The 11687-nt window shown below is 39.2% G+C and overlaps 2 protein-coding genes across 2 annotated transcripts; one reads left to right on the forward strand and one right to left on the reverse strand.

The window, feature by feature from the left end:
• Positions 1–180: 180 nt before the first annotated feature.
• On the reverse strand, positions 181–5928 carry cops3 (COP9 signalosome subunit 3). The gene is made up of 12 exons (XM_058061848.2): positions 5746–5928; positions 4507–4636; positions 4106–4218; positions 3590–3639; positions 2939–3031; positions 2624–2803; positions 2103–2243; positions 1753–1926; positions 1454–1540; positions 1241–1354; positions 1061–1141; positions 181–968 (listed from the first exon to the last, which is right to left on the reverse strand). Exons 1-12 carry the CDS (start codon positions 5798–5800, stop codon positions 915–917), a joined length of 1272 nt encoding a protein of 423 aa, XP_057917831.1. The 5' UTR covers positions 5801–5928; the 3' UTR covers positions 181–914.
• Positions 5929–6820: 892 nt separating this feature from the next.
• Positions 6821–10648, forward strand: nt5m (5',3'-nucleotidase, mitochondrial). Its single transcript, XM_058061876.2, has 5 exons — positions 6821–7503; positions 8244–8344; positions 8858–8918; positions 9002–9116; positions 9769–10648. The coding sequence occupies exons 1-5, from the start codon at positions 7246–7248 to the stop codon at positions 9906–9908; spliced, it is 675 nt and encodes a 224-aa protein (XP_057917859.2). The 5' UTR covers positions 6821–7245; the 3' UTR covers positions 9909–10648.
• The last annotated feature ends 1039 nt before the right edge of the window (positions 10649–11687 follow it).

Genomic DNA, 11687 nt, shown 5'->3' on the forward strand with positions numbered 1-11687 from the left:
TACGTCCCGCCTCTTTAAAGCGGATGCTACATCAGGATTGGTCCAATTGTTCTAGAAGCGACATCCGCCTTCATGAGGGATCTCATTGGTTGTAAATCACCTTCGCAGTATCAATGAATGTTAACAAGTGAAATTGGACGGGATACTGTTTATAAAGGACTGGATGCATGAAACTAAGCGACACATTCTTAAACAATTTATTACAGATCCACAATCGCACAGCCCCGAAATGACAAGATAGTTTGGTTGTCTGTTGACTTCGCCACTTGTAATAACAAGCTGTCACAACATTTTTCTGTACAGTGCTCTAGTGACCTCTAGTGGATCTGACCTAAAAACGAAAAGAAAAAAAATTCATAAAACAAAACAGTGCACCAAATTGTGACGTTTTTCACCCAGTTCGGTCAAGGGTACGTTCGGGTGGACATATTGGCTAGTGATATCTACATTCTAATCAAAAGGAACAAGAGGGAAACGATCATTGCGGTCATTACAAATGTAGATTATACTAAAGTTTTATTCCTTGTCTGCCATATATGTATTACCTCGTATGTAATACCTTCTAGGTACAGCCATCATGCAGCAAAAAGGTGAGATTATTCACAAATATGCTTGGAGCAAATACGTCCAGTTTTCTTTATTACTGTGTTTTGTGATAACGTAGCAGTGTCACTCCACCCTGATAAATTGATAAATAAAACACTGACAAAATCGGACTCTTTTTGTAAGATCGCTTGTTATCCTTGTGTGAAGCAACAATAGCCAAATTCAACTTCATTCCACACAATTCCATTTTCCTTAACCAATGTCCTTATGCAATAGAATATGTGATTTCCTCTTTTAAAAAAAATCCAACGCATCCACGGAAGAATGTGCTGGGGACGCTGCAGCCTTTTCAAGCAGTCTGAGGCCCCTCAAGAATAACTTGATGTTTTGCTGCCAACATCATCCTCCTGCGATCCCATACTCTGTAAAATAAAAGTCACATTAGGTTAAACTAGTTAATTTTACACCACCACGGATTATCATCGTATCGGCAGCAACACAAATATTGTCTCACCTTCTGCACAAATTGTGGGTTTACTGTGATTTCTTGATCCATAGACTTTAGTTTCTCATCCAGTTCTATACATTTCAACATCTAAAGGAAAAAGCCAGAAGTTGATGTATGAGGCAATTCATGTATGTTTTTTTTTTTTAAAGACTAAAGTGCAAATGCAAAGTGAGGCTAAACCCTCACCTCTTGGTCAATTTTGTGGAGCATCGCTGGATTGTTGTATTTTTCTGGGTTGTCATGGAAGCACACCATGCCATCCTTTTGGTTAATGCTAGCGTAGATCTCACCGTCTTCAATCTGCAAAGAAACCCATAGAACCACGGACAGAATTAAAACGCACATAAAAAATGTTGACAAAAACACTTATTGTTGACAAATGCGTGTTGAACCCCTCACCATGTGTAAGACATATTTCTCTGCCTCCTGAGGGCCTGAGAGCTGTACTCGACTCGCCATGTCTTGCAAAGACAGCGTCAGAAAAGTCTGCGGGGGTAAGACAGCAACACATACAGTATAAACATATCATAATTCGTGCAATGATGATACAATATAGCAGTCTATATATGTATTATTATTTTTCATTCAAACAAGCCAGGAAAACATGTTCAGGAATGCACTGGCTTGGTGGAAGTCTGCTTTCTACCGAGGGCCATTATAGTTTGAACTGATAACCTAACTAGCATGCTGATACTCACCTTTGTTAGCCTCTGGATGTTCTTTTTGTAGAGGGAGGAGAGGCACTGTTTGACCAAGCCTGTGTTGTTGTCTCGCGTGAAAGTCTCGCTGTGTTTGTTGACTGTGTTGCACAATTCGGCCGGGTTGTTGGTGGTGTAAACTTGAGCCAGCTCGTGGTACGCGTTGCTCAGGGGCTGAGGAAAAGGAAGAAAGCTAAAGTAAAAACGATGCTTAAACCGATTGAGGAAATACAGCACAAGAGCTCAAGTATACTGTATACTGGCTGAGTAACAACGGATGCTTGTTTATGCTTGGATTTTAATCACTATTGCTTCGTGGAGATTCAAAGTCCTTCTCAAGTCATCCTCACCTTGATAAACCTTCCTACGATTTGTGAGGTGTATTTGGGCAGCTGCTGCACTTTGCCATGGAGAATGAGAGAGACCAGGATGTATTTCTTATAGGCCTCCAACATGATGTGGCTCACTGCCATGGCTGGAGTGGTTATTGCCTGAAGTAGCAAAAAGAAATAAAGATTAGACAATCAAATTCCACAAATGCTGTGGAAACACTTAAATCACAGTGAGAGAGAGAGAGAGAGAGAGAGAGAGAGAGTAAAGTCATACTATTGAAATAATGACAAAAAGTCAATATGAGAAACAAACAAAAAAAGTTACAATTTAAGTTGCCGAAAAGCTATAATTTATGCTTATAAAGTCAGAACACTATAAATAAAGTCTATATGAAATAAAAGATAATTTTAAAAATAAAATAATAGGCTTTGTGACACCCTGCATTGTCGAATGGAATGCCGATTATTTTATTGGTTTCATGTTTCGTAGAAAAAAAACACATCTGCACACAGCTGTGAGGCGTATAACAGAAACGTACCTGTTCATAAAAATACAGTGCTCTATCGAAGTTTTTGAGGCCCATGTAGATCATGCCACCATAGTAGTAGTAACATAAAAAGTGCTTTGCGTCATAAGCTCCGTTCTCCTTACAGATGTCCATCATGTCAAGCTCCAAGAAGGGCAGGGCGGGCTTGAAACACTTTGCTAACAAGCACAGCTGGCAAAGACAGGGAAAGCACAGTCGAAGGCAAATGAATAAGATGCAAAAAAGAGCTATTCTGTTGGGAGACTGTGATTCAAAATAGATTGCCTTTGCAGTAGTGTGAAGGATGCAAGAGGCAAAAAGACTCACCTGGCACAAGTCTGCATGAACTGAGGTAAGTTGGTTTGTGTTCATCTGCATTTTGTCTATTGCCTGTTTTAGTATGACCACGCCTCTCAATGGCTGTGATGGAGGAGAGAAGGGAAAGAGTCAGAACACTATTTAAAATATTCAAACTGTGAGCAAGTAAGAAACATTTCAAATGAAACAAAATGAGCCATACTTGGGGGGACATGTGGTGTTACGTAATGCAATGACTCAGTTGGACAAAAACACGTCACCAATGTTGGCAATCTTCTAAAATAGATTTGCCCTTGTGATTAAACACGTGAAAACGGGACAGCCTGTGTAGCGGCCCCCGCGTTGGACAAGTGGTTAGTTAGTGGTTGGCCACACTGTCAGGATATCAGGAAGATCTGCGTTCAAATCCCTGTTGGGCATCTCTGTATGTTCGCTTCATATGCATGTTGGGTTACTTGGAGAGTCTATATTGTCCGTAGACATGAATGTGAGTGTGAATGGTTTTATAGGTGCCCTGCGATTGGCATCGTAACTTAACACGCCTCGTATACACATAGCACTGCACGAACATTACAACACATCAGTTCACAAAAGCAAAGAGGTCTGTGTTACCTATCCACACACAAACACTGAGTCAAACATGCAAAGCCTGAGTCTTACCTGTTTCCGTTCAACAAGGGCGTTTGTCAACTGGTGGCAGAGACCAGCAACTGGAGGGGGAAAAAAAGGAGGACAAATGTAAATTATACAGACCATACATGAAATTCCCACCTGGAGGGAATCGGCATATGGTGCATATGTTCACTGTGAGGTGCACTTGTGGGTGTTCCAGTTATATAGCTTTGTGTTGACTTATTTTCAGAGGCCAGGATATATAGTATATACACCCTTTTTCAAGTTGTAGACTGACTACTGTAAGATTTCATTATTTTCTCTTGAGAAAAATATTTGTTGAAATGTGGGGTACTGTATAGTACAGTAAGGGCGTGTGCTACCCACTCGGCCCCCGCGTGATTTGGATGCCTGAACAAGTGAACAGTATTGTAATTGAGAAGAGGGACTTGTGCAAACTTGTGCGCATTTGCAACCCAAGCACAACAACACCGGTGAGCGAAGCTTTCTCTTTTGTTAGAAGGGACTACAAGCCAAAATGATGAGACAAATATGTTGACTTACAAGTGTCTGTTGCATATCTAATGTGCTCGCCATTGCAGGTACTGATGAAGAGCTGGACTTGGGAAAAGAGCGTCTCAAAGTCAGGGATGTTAGGCATGGAGAACTTCACAAATCTGGAATAAAAAGAGACAGAAAGCTCAGCAGAAAAACTAATTTTGGCCTGTACTGAATCTCATGTACCAACTTGTAAAAATTATACATATTTCAATAGACGTTAATCAATTCCATAAACAAAAAGGGATGGAGATGGGAAGATGAATACTTTAGGCCTTTTTAGTATTCCCCCATTTTACACTACGAGTGCAAGCACATTCATTAAAAGGCACGCTTCTTGATAGAGTGATGACTTAGTGAGTGGCAAACAGACTGTTGCTGGAGTTATAGTGAACATCAGCACTTACAGCACAGCCAGGACACCGAGGGAGTGCTCCTGAATGTCCAACGCCCCCAGCACTGTGTCCAGATGGGACAGGTTCTTGGCCAGCAACTCCCCACTCTTGTTGATCAACTCGCAAAGCTGAGTCATCTGGCCTGGGAGGGAAATTACAGTCAACAGTAACAATAAATAAAGGCAAATCAACCCATGGTAAGACTTTACATAATAGTCTTGAGAGATCTTTTATTTCAGTAACACGATGATACTGGTATACAATTTATTAGTAATTTTTTATATATGCAATAATAAGAAAAGACAACCAAAGACAACCAGACACCAGTTACACTATGGGAGATGATGACGTTGAATGATATGGTGTAAAGTTATCAACAATCAATATGACATTACTATAACAACACAGATTATGGCAAATTTAACAATATTTGTTGAATGTAACAAACAAGTTATTACTTAATCATTATCAGAAATTACTCATGAATTGTGCAGTTTGTTCATTGCTTTACTTGTCTGCATTTTAATGTCTCCACTTATTCCCACCTATTTATTTTCTATTCAATATTAGCAACTTATTCCTATTTTATCACACTTAATAAATCTTTGTTTTTATGTCCTTTTTGGACTGACAAATGTTTCATGGGTTAATAAATAAATAAACAATACTCTAGAGAGTATATATGTGAGATGTGTAATTCCAAATGATTCAGATATCTTATAACTGCTACCAGTGATTGTTTCCTTGATTAAAAACGAGTAATTTTTAACAAATATAACAAGCCAGTCTTTTCAATGGCTCTTTGAAAGGAACGGCTCAACAACATCCGGCTCCCTTCACATAAATTCCATTTCTACTGTCCTGTCAAGGCCTTGCAAACAGGCAAATGAGAGCGATTGATAGGTCACTTCATCCAGTCGTATTATTTGATTCCATACACCAGCCAATCACGCGAAGCCAGGGCGGGACTTCCGCCAGACCAGTGCCCGAAAATATTTTTCAGCTGAAAAAGAAAAGTAGGCTTTTGACATTTAGTTTGAACTATTTGCTCCCCAAATAGCCAGGGTGCTCATGTGTGACGATACGTATTAAAGTTACGCTTCACTGTAATCGTACTGTCACCGAAAGGACCATTTGCGATGTGTTTACATAATGGGGCAAGAAGAAGGGTCTGACTTAGCTATCGCATTGGGTAGCATATGCAGGCTAACTAGCCAACACTTCCCATACCTATTTGTTTAGCAACCCTACCTTGAGCGGAAAGCTGTCGCACATTGTTCACAAACTGCTCCAAGGCTGAAGCCATTATATCACGGGTCCAATGTGGAAGCAATTTGCAGTGTTTTTCATTCAAACGTCAGAAACAACTCCGTCGGTACTGAGACAGGAGCCACACAGCCGCCACTGAGCTACAATTCTCGCGATATCATATGAAGTTCTCGGACTGCAACGAGACTTGGGAAGCATGGCATTTTTAAAGGGCCACCGTTTGCAGCAGGCTTTGTGATGCATCCAACGTGCAATTTACGGATATCACGGTTGTCACAACAATTGTTTTAGTTATATATTTGTTTATTCAATGTTTATTCATTCCTTCGGAGTCACAAATCACCATTACAGGCTAAAGTGACAGCCTCATCTTATGTATCATGAGAAACAGGAACTGACGTAAATCTACCGGTTTTCAACAAAGATCGTTTACACAGTTGAAGATTCTAACAAATTTGAATGACTACTCACTCTTACATTGTATTACGGATACTCTGTACTTCAGATTTTGAGAGTCTGGGGCTTTCATTTGTTGATAATAATTAAAATCACAAACCAAAAACCCATTAATTAATGTATCTGTCAACATTATGACAATATACGTATAAATGAAAGAATGCATATTTGTACAAAATGTATGCAATTGTTGTAAATAACAAAAATGGCAATACTGTGGTGCAAATACAACTAAACCTACTATAAATTCCCACTCAAATCTGTTGGCTTTTTCCCCCAAAAGTCCTCCTGAGTCCAAGGACTTCTGCCCAAAGCTTGTAAAATAATACAAATATAACAAAATAGACAGGTAACACTTTATATTTTTACCATTTGCAATAAATTACTTTGCTACAGTAGACACATTTACAGACAGCATAGTAAACAAATATAATAAAAAATAGCAATTATGGAGTAAAAATGTGCACAGTAGTGGCGTTCGATACGTCTAGATTTGGTATCGATCCGATACCAAGTTAAAAACAGGGCCAGTATCTCCGAAATCGACACAACGTTGAGATCGATATTGTCGATATTTGAATCGATCCGCCCACCATGACTGTACAGTTTGTTCCTTCGAGTTCGGATGAGCTTGTTTACCTTTAGGACCACCGTAGTGTTGTGTTCTAATGTCTGCTTTTCCTCTGGCATATAGAAATAACATTTTTTTCCCAAAGGTTGCCTGATTTAGAAATGAGCTTTAAAAAACACGCCAACAAATGGCTCTAACATGCCCCAGTACACTATGGTGAAAAACCCGTTACATTTGACCTGTCCTCTACAGTACACTCAGCTAGCTGTTAGCTAGCAATTAGCTTCAAAGCTAACGTCAAGTTAGCATTGGAGCGGTGCGAATGAAAACGTTCACAGTGACACAAAACGTCAACAGAAGACGAACAAAATCCATGTAACGTTCGTGGACAAGGAAAAACACGTCTTTTTGTGGAGCGAGTTAACTGGTACCACCAGTGCCACCCCAAGTTCACAATGTTCTTGTCGACCACAAGCCGTCTACGAGGAAGAGGACACGATTTCCTCCGTGACTCGATGAACGTGATGTTCCACACTCCGGCCGGTAAGAGACTACGGATTCTGGTTGACATGGACGGAGTTCTGGCCGACTTTGAGGGCGGGTTCTTGAGGAAGTACCGGGCTAGGTATCCGAATGATCCCTACATCACTCTGGAGGATAGGAGAGGGTTCTGGGTGTCCACGCAGTATGGACAGCTCAGGAGTGACCTTTGTGTAAGTACAGTACTCTATTATTCATCTGTTTGCATGTAAACACAGTATGCACAGTACATAAAACATACTAGGATCAACCAAAAATGCACTATAGCCTTTTATAGATGAATTAGATTAGATTAGATTCAACTTTATTGTTATTGCTCATGTCACTTGTACAGGGCAACAAAATGCAGTCAGCATCCAACCAGAAGTGCAATTTTATAAGTACCTTAGTAGTAAGTAAATGTAGAAAAAAAATGGACAGATCTATGTAAAAAACTATAACAGGCTATGACTATAATACAGTGAGGATATGTACAGGGATATAAATGACTATAATATGGCTGTTGTAGATTATACAGATTATAAACAGTATGGATGTGACAATATATAATAACAGTAATATGTACAGTGAGACCTTCTCTAAACTTTTTTATGTCCAACTTAAAATTTCAGTACTTTTTGCACAATTTTTATTCTTAAATATGGTCTGTAAACAAAATCACAACCATTATAGAAAAAGAATGGATGGAGTAATCAGATTCCTTTTTCAAGGTTACTGTGGCAACATTGTGGCACCTTGTGTATTTCTACACCACACCAACATATGTCAAATTGTGAGCTCAATGGTGTATCTAACATTATCTTTGGAATGGTGCATATAAAGCATTTACGCAATCAGGCCCTCGTTCATGCTGTGTGCACACACCCAAGCTGAGATGGTGATAAACACCATTGCACATGTTCTTTATCTTCAGGAGAAAGCCATTACTATATGGGAGTCCAAGGGCTTCTTCAAAGAGCTGGAGCCCCTTCCAGGTGGAGTGGAAGCTGTTAAGCAGATGTCTAACATGGACAAGTAAGGTGGTACACAAGCATCCCTCACAGTTTACATTGTACGCATATAATTATCCATAGTGTTTGTTTTAGTTTGGGGGTTTTTTTTCGGAGATTTCTGTGATTGTCACACTTTTTGTCTTCAATCAGTAGGGGGACCTAGGCAGCCTAGTATTCCGCAGGTAGTATCAGCCATGTACTTAGATGCTTGAATGGTGGGACAGTCCTGCAAAGGGAGTTTAGTACAGATTAAGACAAGTGTGGACTGTGTCTTATGATAATTTGCTGCCATCTTGTGGCTGTAGCTGCAAATGTACAGTACTATAGAAATGCTTGATTTTTTTTTTAATCAAGCCAGTAATTTCTGCTGCAACAGGATGTTAGGAGCTTTTAGTATGAGTTTTTCACTTACTGAATGTCCAGTCAAACTGCCCTGTACTCTTTGCTTGTATAATAGCATCATAGTCCTGAAGTATAGTCACTTGAAATCCCGAAAATGAGACAATATTGATGATATCATTCTTTGATTCCACAGTACAGATGTCTTTATCTGCACCAGCCCTATCAAGCACTTCAAGCACTGCCCTTATGAAAAGGTACGTTTTCTTGCTCATCAGTGACGTGTTGTGTTTCCTTTAGGAACAATTACCAAACGCCCTTGTGTTTTCTTTTTTTCCAGTATGCGTGGGTAGAAAAGCATTTGGGACATGAATTTCTGGAGCAGGTTATCCTGACCCGAGACAAGACGGTGGTCAGTGGGGACATCCTTATTGACGACAAGCCTGACATTTTAGGTATCAGTATCAGTTTGATTTCATGTCATTATTTATCGTTCATTATCATTTTATTATATCAAATACGATAAAAGGCACATTAGAGTGGAAAAAGTGTTTGTCTCCTTCCTGATTGTTGTTTTTTTGCATGTTTGTCACATTAAAATGTTTGATATCATCAAACAAATTGAAATATTAGTTGATAACAACACAACTGAACGCAGGATGCAGTTTTTAAATTTTTTGACAGACAGTAGAGTTAATGGTTCCATTTATCACAGCAAGTCTTCCAGGTCCTGAATCATCAAAACAGCCCCAGACCATCACACTACCACCACCATATTTTACTATTGGTGTGTCGTTCTTTCAGCGACTGGGGTCGCGGATATGCTGGGGCATCTCATCACGTAAATATTTATGTGTAAATGCTCCATTTATGAAAATGATTCCATGTGCAGTACATGGGAATGAAAAAGAGAAAAGGATGCTTTCGTAACATGCTTGTGTAACGTGACGTGGGTGTTTCCATGTGATTCACCAGCATCTTGTAAGACAGCTGCTACATGGTGTTAGTGTCTGTCTAAGGCAACCGCTGTGTAGGCGCCGCATCATGTGGTCCATGGCAGCTGCGCGCTTACATAATATTTCATGCCAGTCACATCTCTTGTTGCAGGCGTGGAGCCCAAACCAACGTGGGAACATGTTTTGTTCAGCGCCTGTCACAACAAGCACCTTCCTGTCAGATCTTCGCAGAGGCGCCTTCAGTCCTGGTCTGACGACTGGAGGGCTATCCTGGACAGCAAAAGGAAGTGACATGCTGTAACATCTTCAACTACAAGCTACGGAACCTCAAGTATGATTAAGATTGCATCACCAGCAGCATTGCCTTATATTTGGCTGCCAGTGCTCAAAAGGAAAGACGATAACTGTATGCCTGGCAGACACTATCCACTCGAGTTGCTGTGTCTTACCCCGGGTTGACCACAAGGAGGCACTGTGAGACTGAAGCATGTTTTGATCACAAACAAAAAGAGCACACTGACTGACCCTGCAATGCCAAATGTACTGTATGTGCTCTTATAGGCTAAAATGTGTTCATTTATAACAGATTTGATCTTTTTTTGCAGACATGCATGAATGAGCTACTTGACTTACAACAAACATTCTTCCACAAACTCATTTAGTCACCAATAGTTGCCTATCGTTTACGGAGCAGGATGTGCAATACATGAACCTGGACAAATACAATATAAGATCATTTTATTTTCATTTTTATTCAAATAAGTTTTCCTTTAAAAAGATAGGCCTTTGGTGCACCTTTGTATTTGTTTTTAAAATCATGTATTGTGTTTTGAACATCATTTATGCATTTTAATTAGTACTAAAAATATAATGACAAACACTAATGCATGTGTTAGTCTAGAATCAGCCGGTGAAAGTCAGGACTGATTATGTTAAAGAGGAACACAGTTTATTGTACTAATGATAAATATACAAATCATTTAAACACATTTGAAAATGTATGTTTTTACTTTTGTTGTTACTTTTTTTTACACAGCCACTCACAACTCCTTGTTTTTTTTCACCAAATGACTTATTTTTAAATTTAATGTGAAAAATAAGTACTGTAAGATGTCATCTATTAAAAGAACTGTTCAAGATGCCAATTCAGGTCATTTTTGTATCACAACCATTTACCATGAACTGGTAAAGTACACCCGTTTGTATTCATTCAAATGTTGTTTGCCTGTCAAAAATGTTTATTTCTGTAAAGATGGTGTACAATAAATATATGTGGTGTACTGTATTGGCTATTTTCTGGTTAAGTTTGACCTTTAGTGTATAGAAAATATAAGCAAATGCTAAATCAATTATGACTTCATAGAAATTATGAGAAAAACTAAACTTTCCACAGGTTCACAGGAAAAAGTATGAAGTACGTCAGCTTTACTTATTAGAATGTATAAGTTCTTGGAGCTGCATATTGAGTTGTGTAGTTCCTTCTCGGGAAAGGGTTCTATTACCATGCATTTGTCATCACTATTTCCATTGCATTAACAGAACATTATGGGTCAGTCAAGTCCAATCATAACGCCTTTTAGAGAACAAAGTCCACTCTTAGCAAAACTGCAACTTTCTCACACAAATTATTACCTTAAACTTTCTCCAATATGTTTTGGCGTCCATCCCGACCACAGCATATTTACTCCATTATTAACTATGATTAAAATCTTAGCTAAATCCATCATTTCATTACAGCATCGTGTTCATGGACACTCAAATCAACCATCATGCTATATTCTTATCATTGCCTGCAAAACAATGATGTCTTGTATGATATTTTGTGTTGGATATCAAACCAGCTGGCCAACTAGGTCAGCTTTGAAAGAATCGTTGTTCCAAGTGAGCGCCTCGCTGATGGCCATGTTGTTTACACAAGGAAGCTGAGTTAACACTTCCACAAACGCACCGTGTGTGTCACTTATTCTGTTAATAAGTATCTCTACTTTGCAACGAAGGTGGGCCGATCAATCCCAATATCGATAATATTGATACCGAGGACTTCTTCAGGGAGAATAACATCACTCTTTT

This window comes from Doryrhamphus excisus, linkage group LG2, assembly GCF_037039965.1.
Source record: "Doryrhamphus excisus strain RoL-2023G ecotype Guam linkage group LG2, RoL_Dexc_Guam_v1.1, whole genome shotgun sequence".
Taxonomy (NCBI): domain Eukaryota; kingdom Metazoa; phylum Chordata; class Actinopteri; order Syngnathiformes; family Syngnathidae; genus Doryrhamphus; species Doryrhamphus excisus.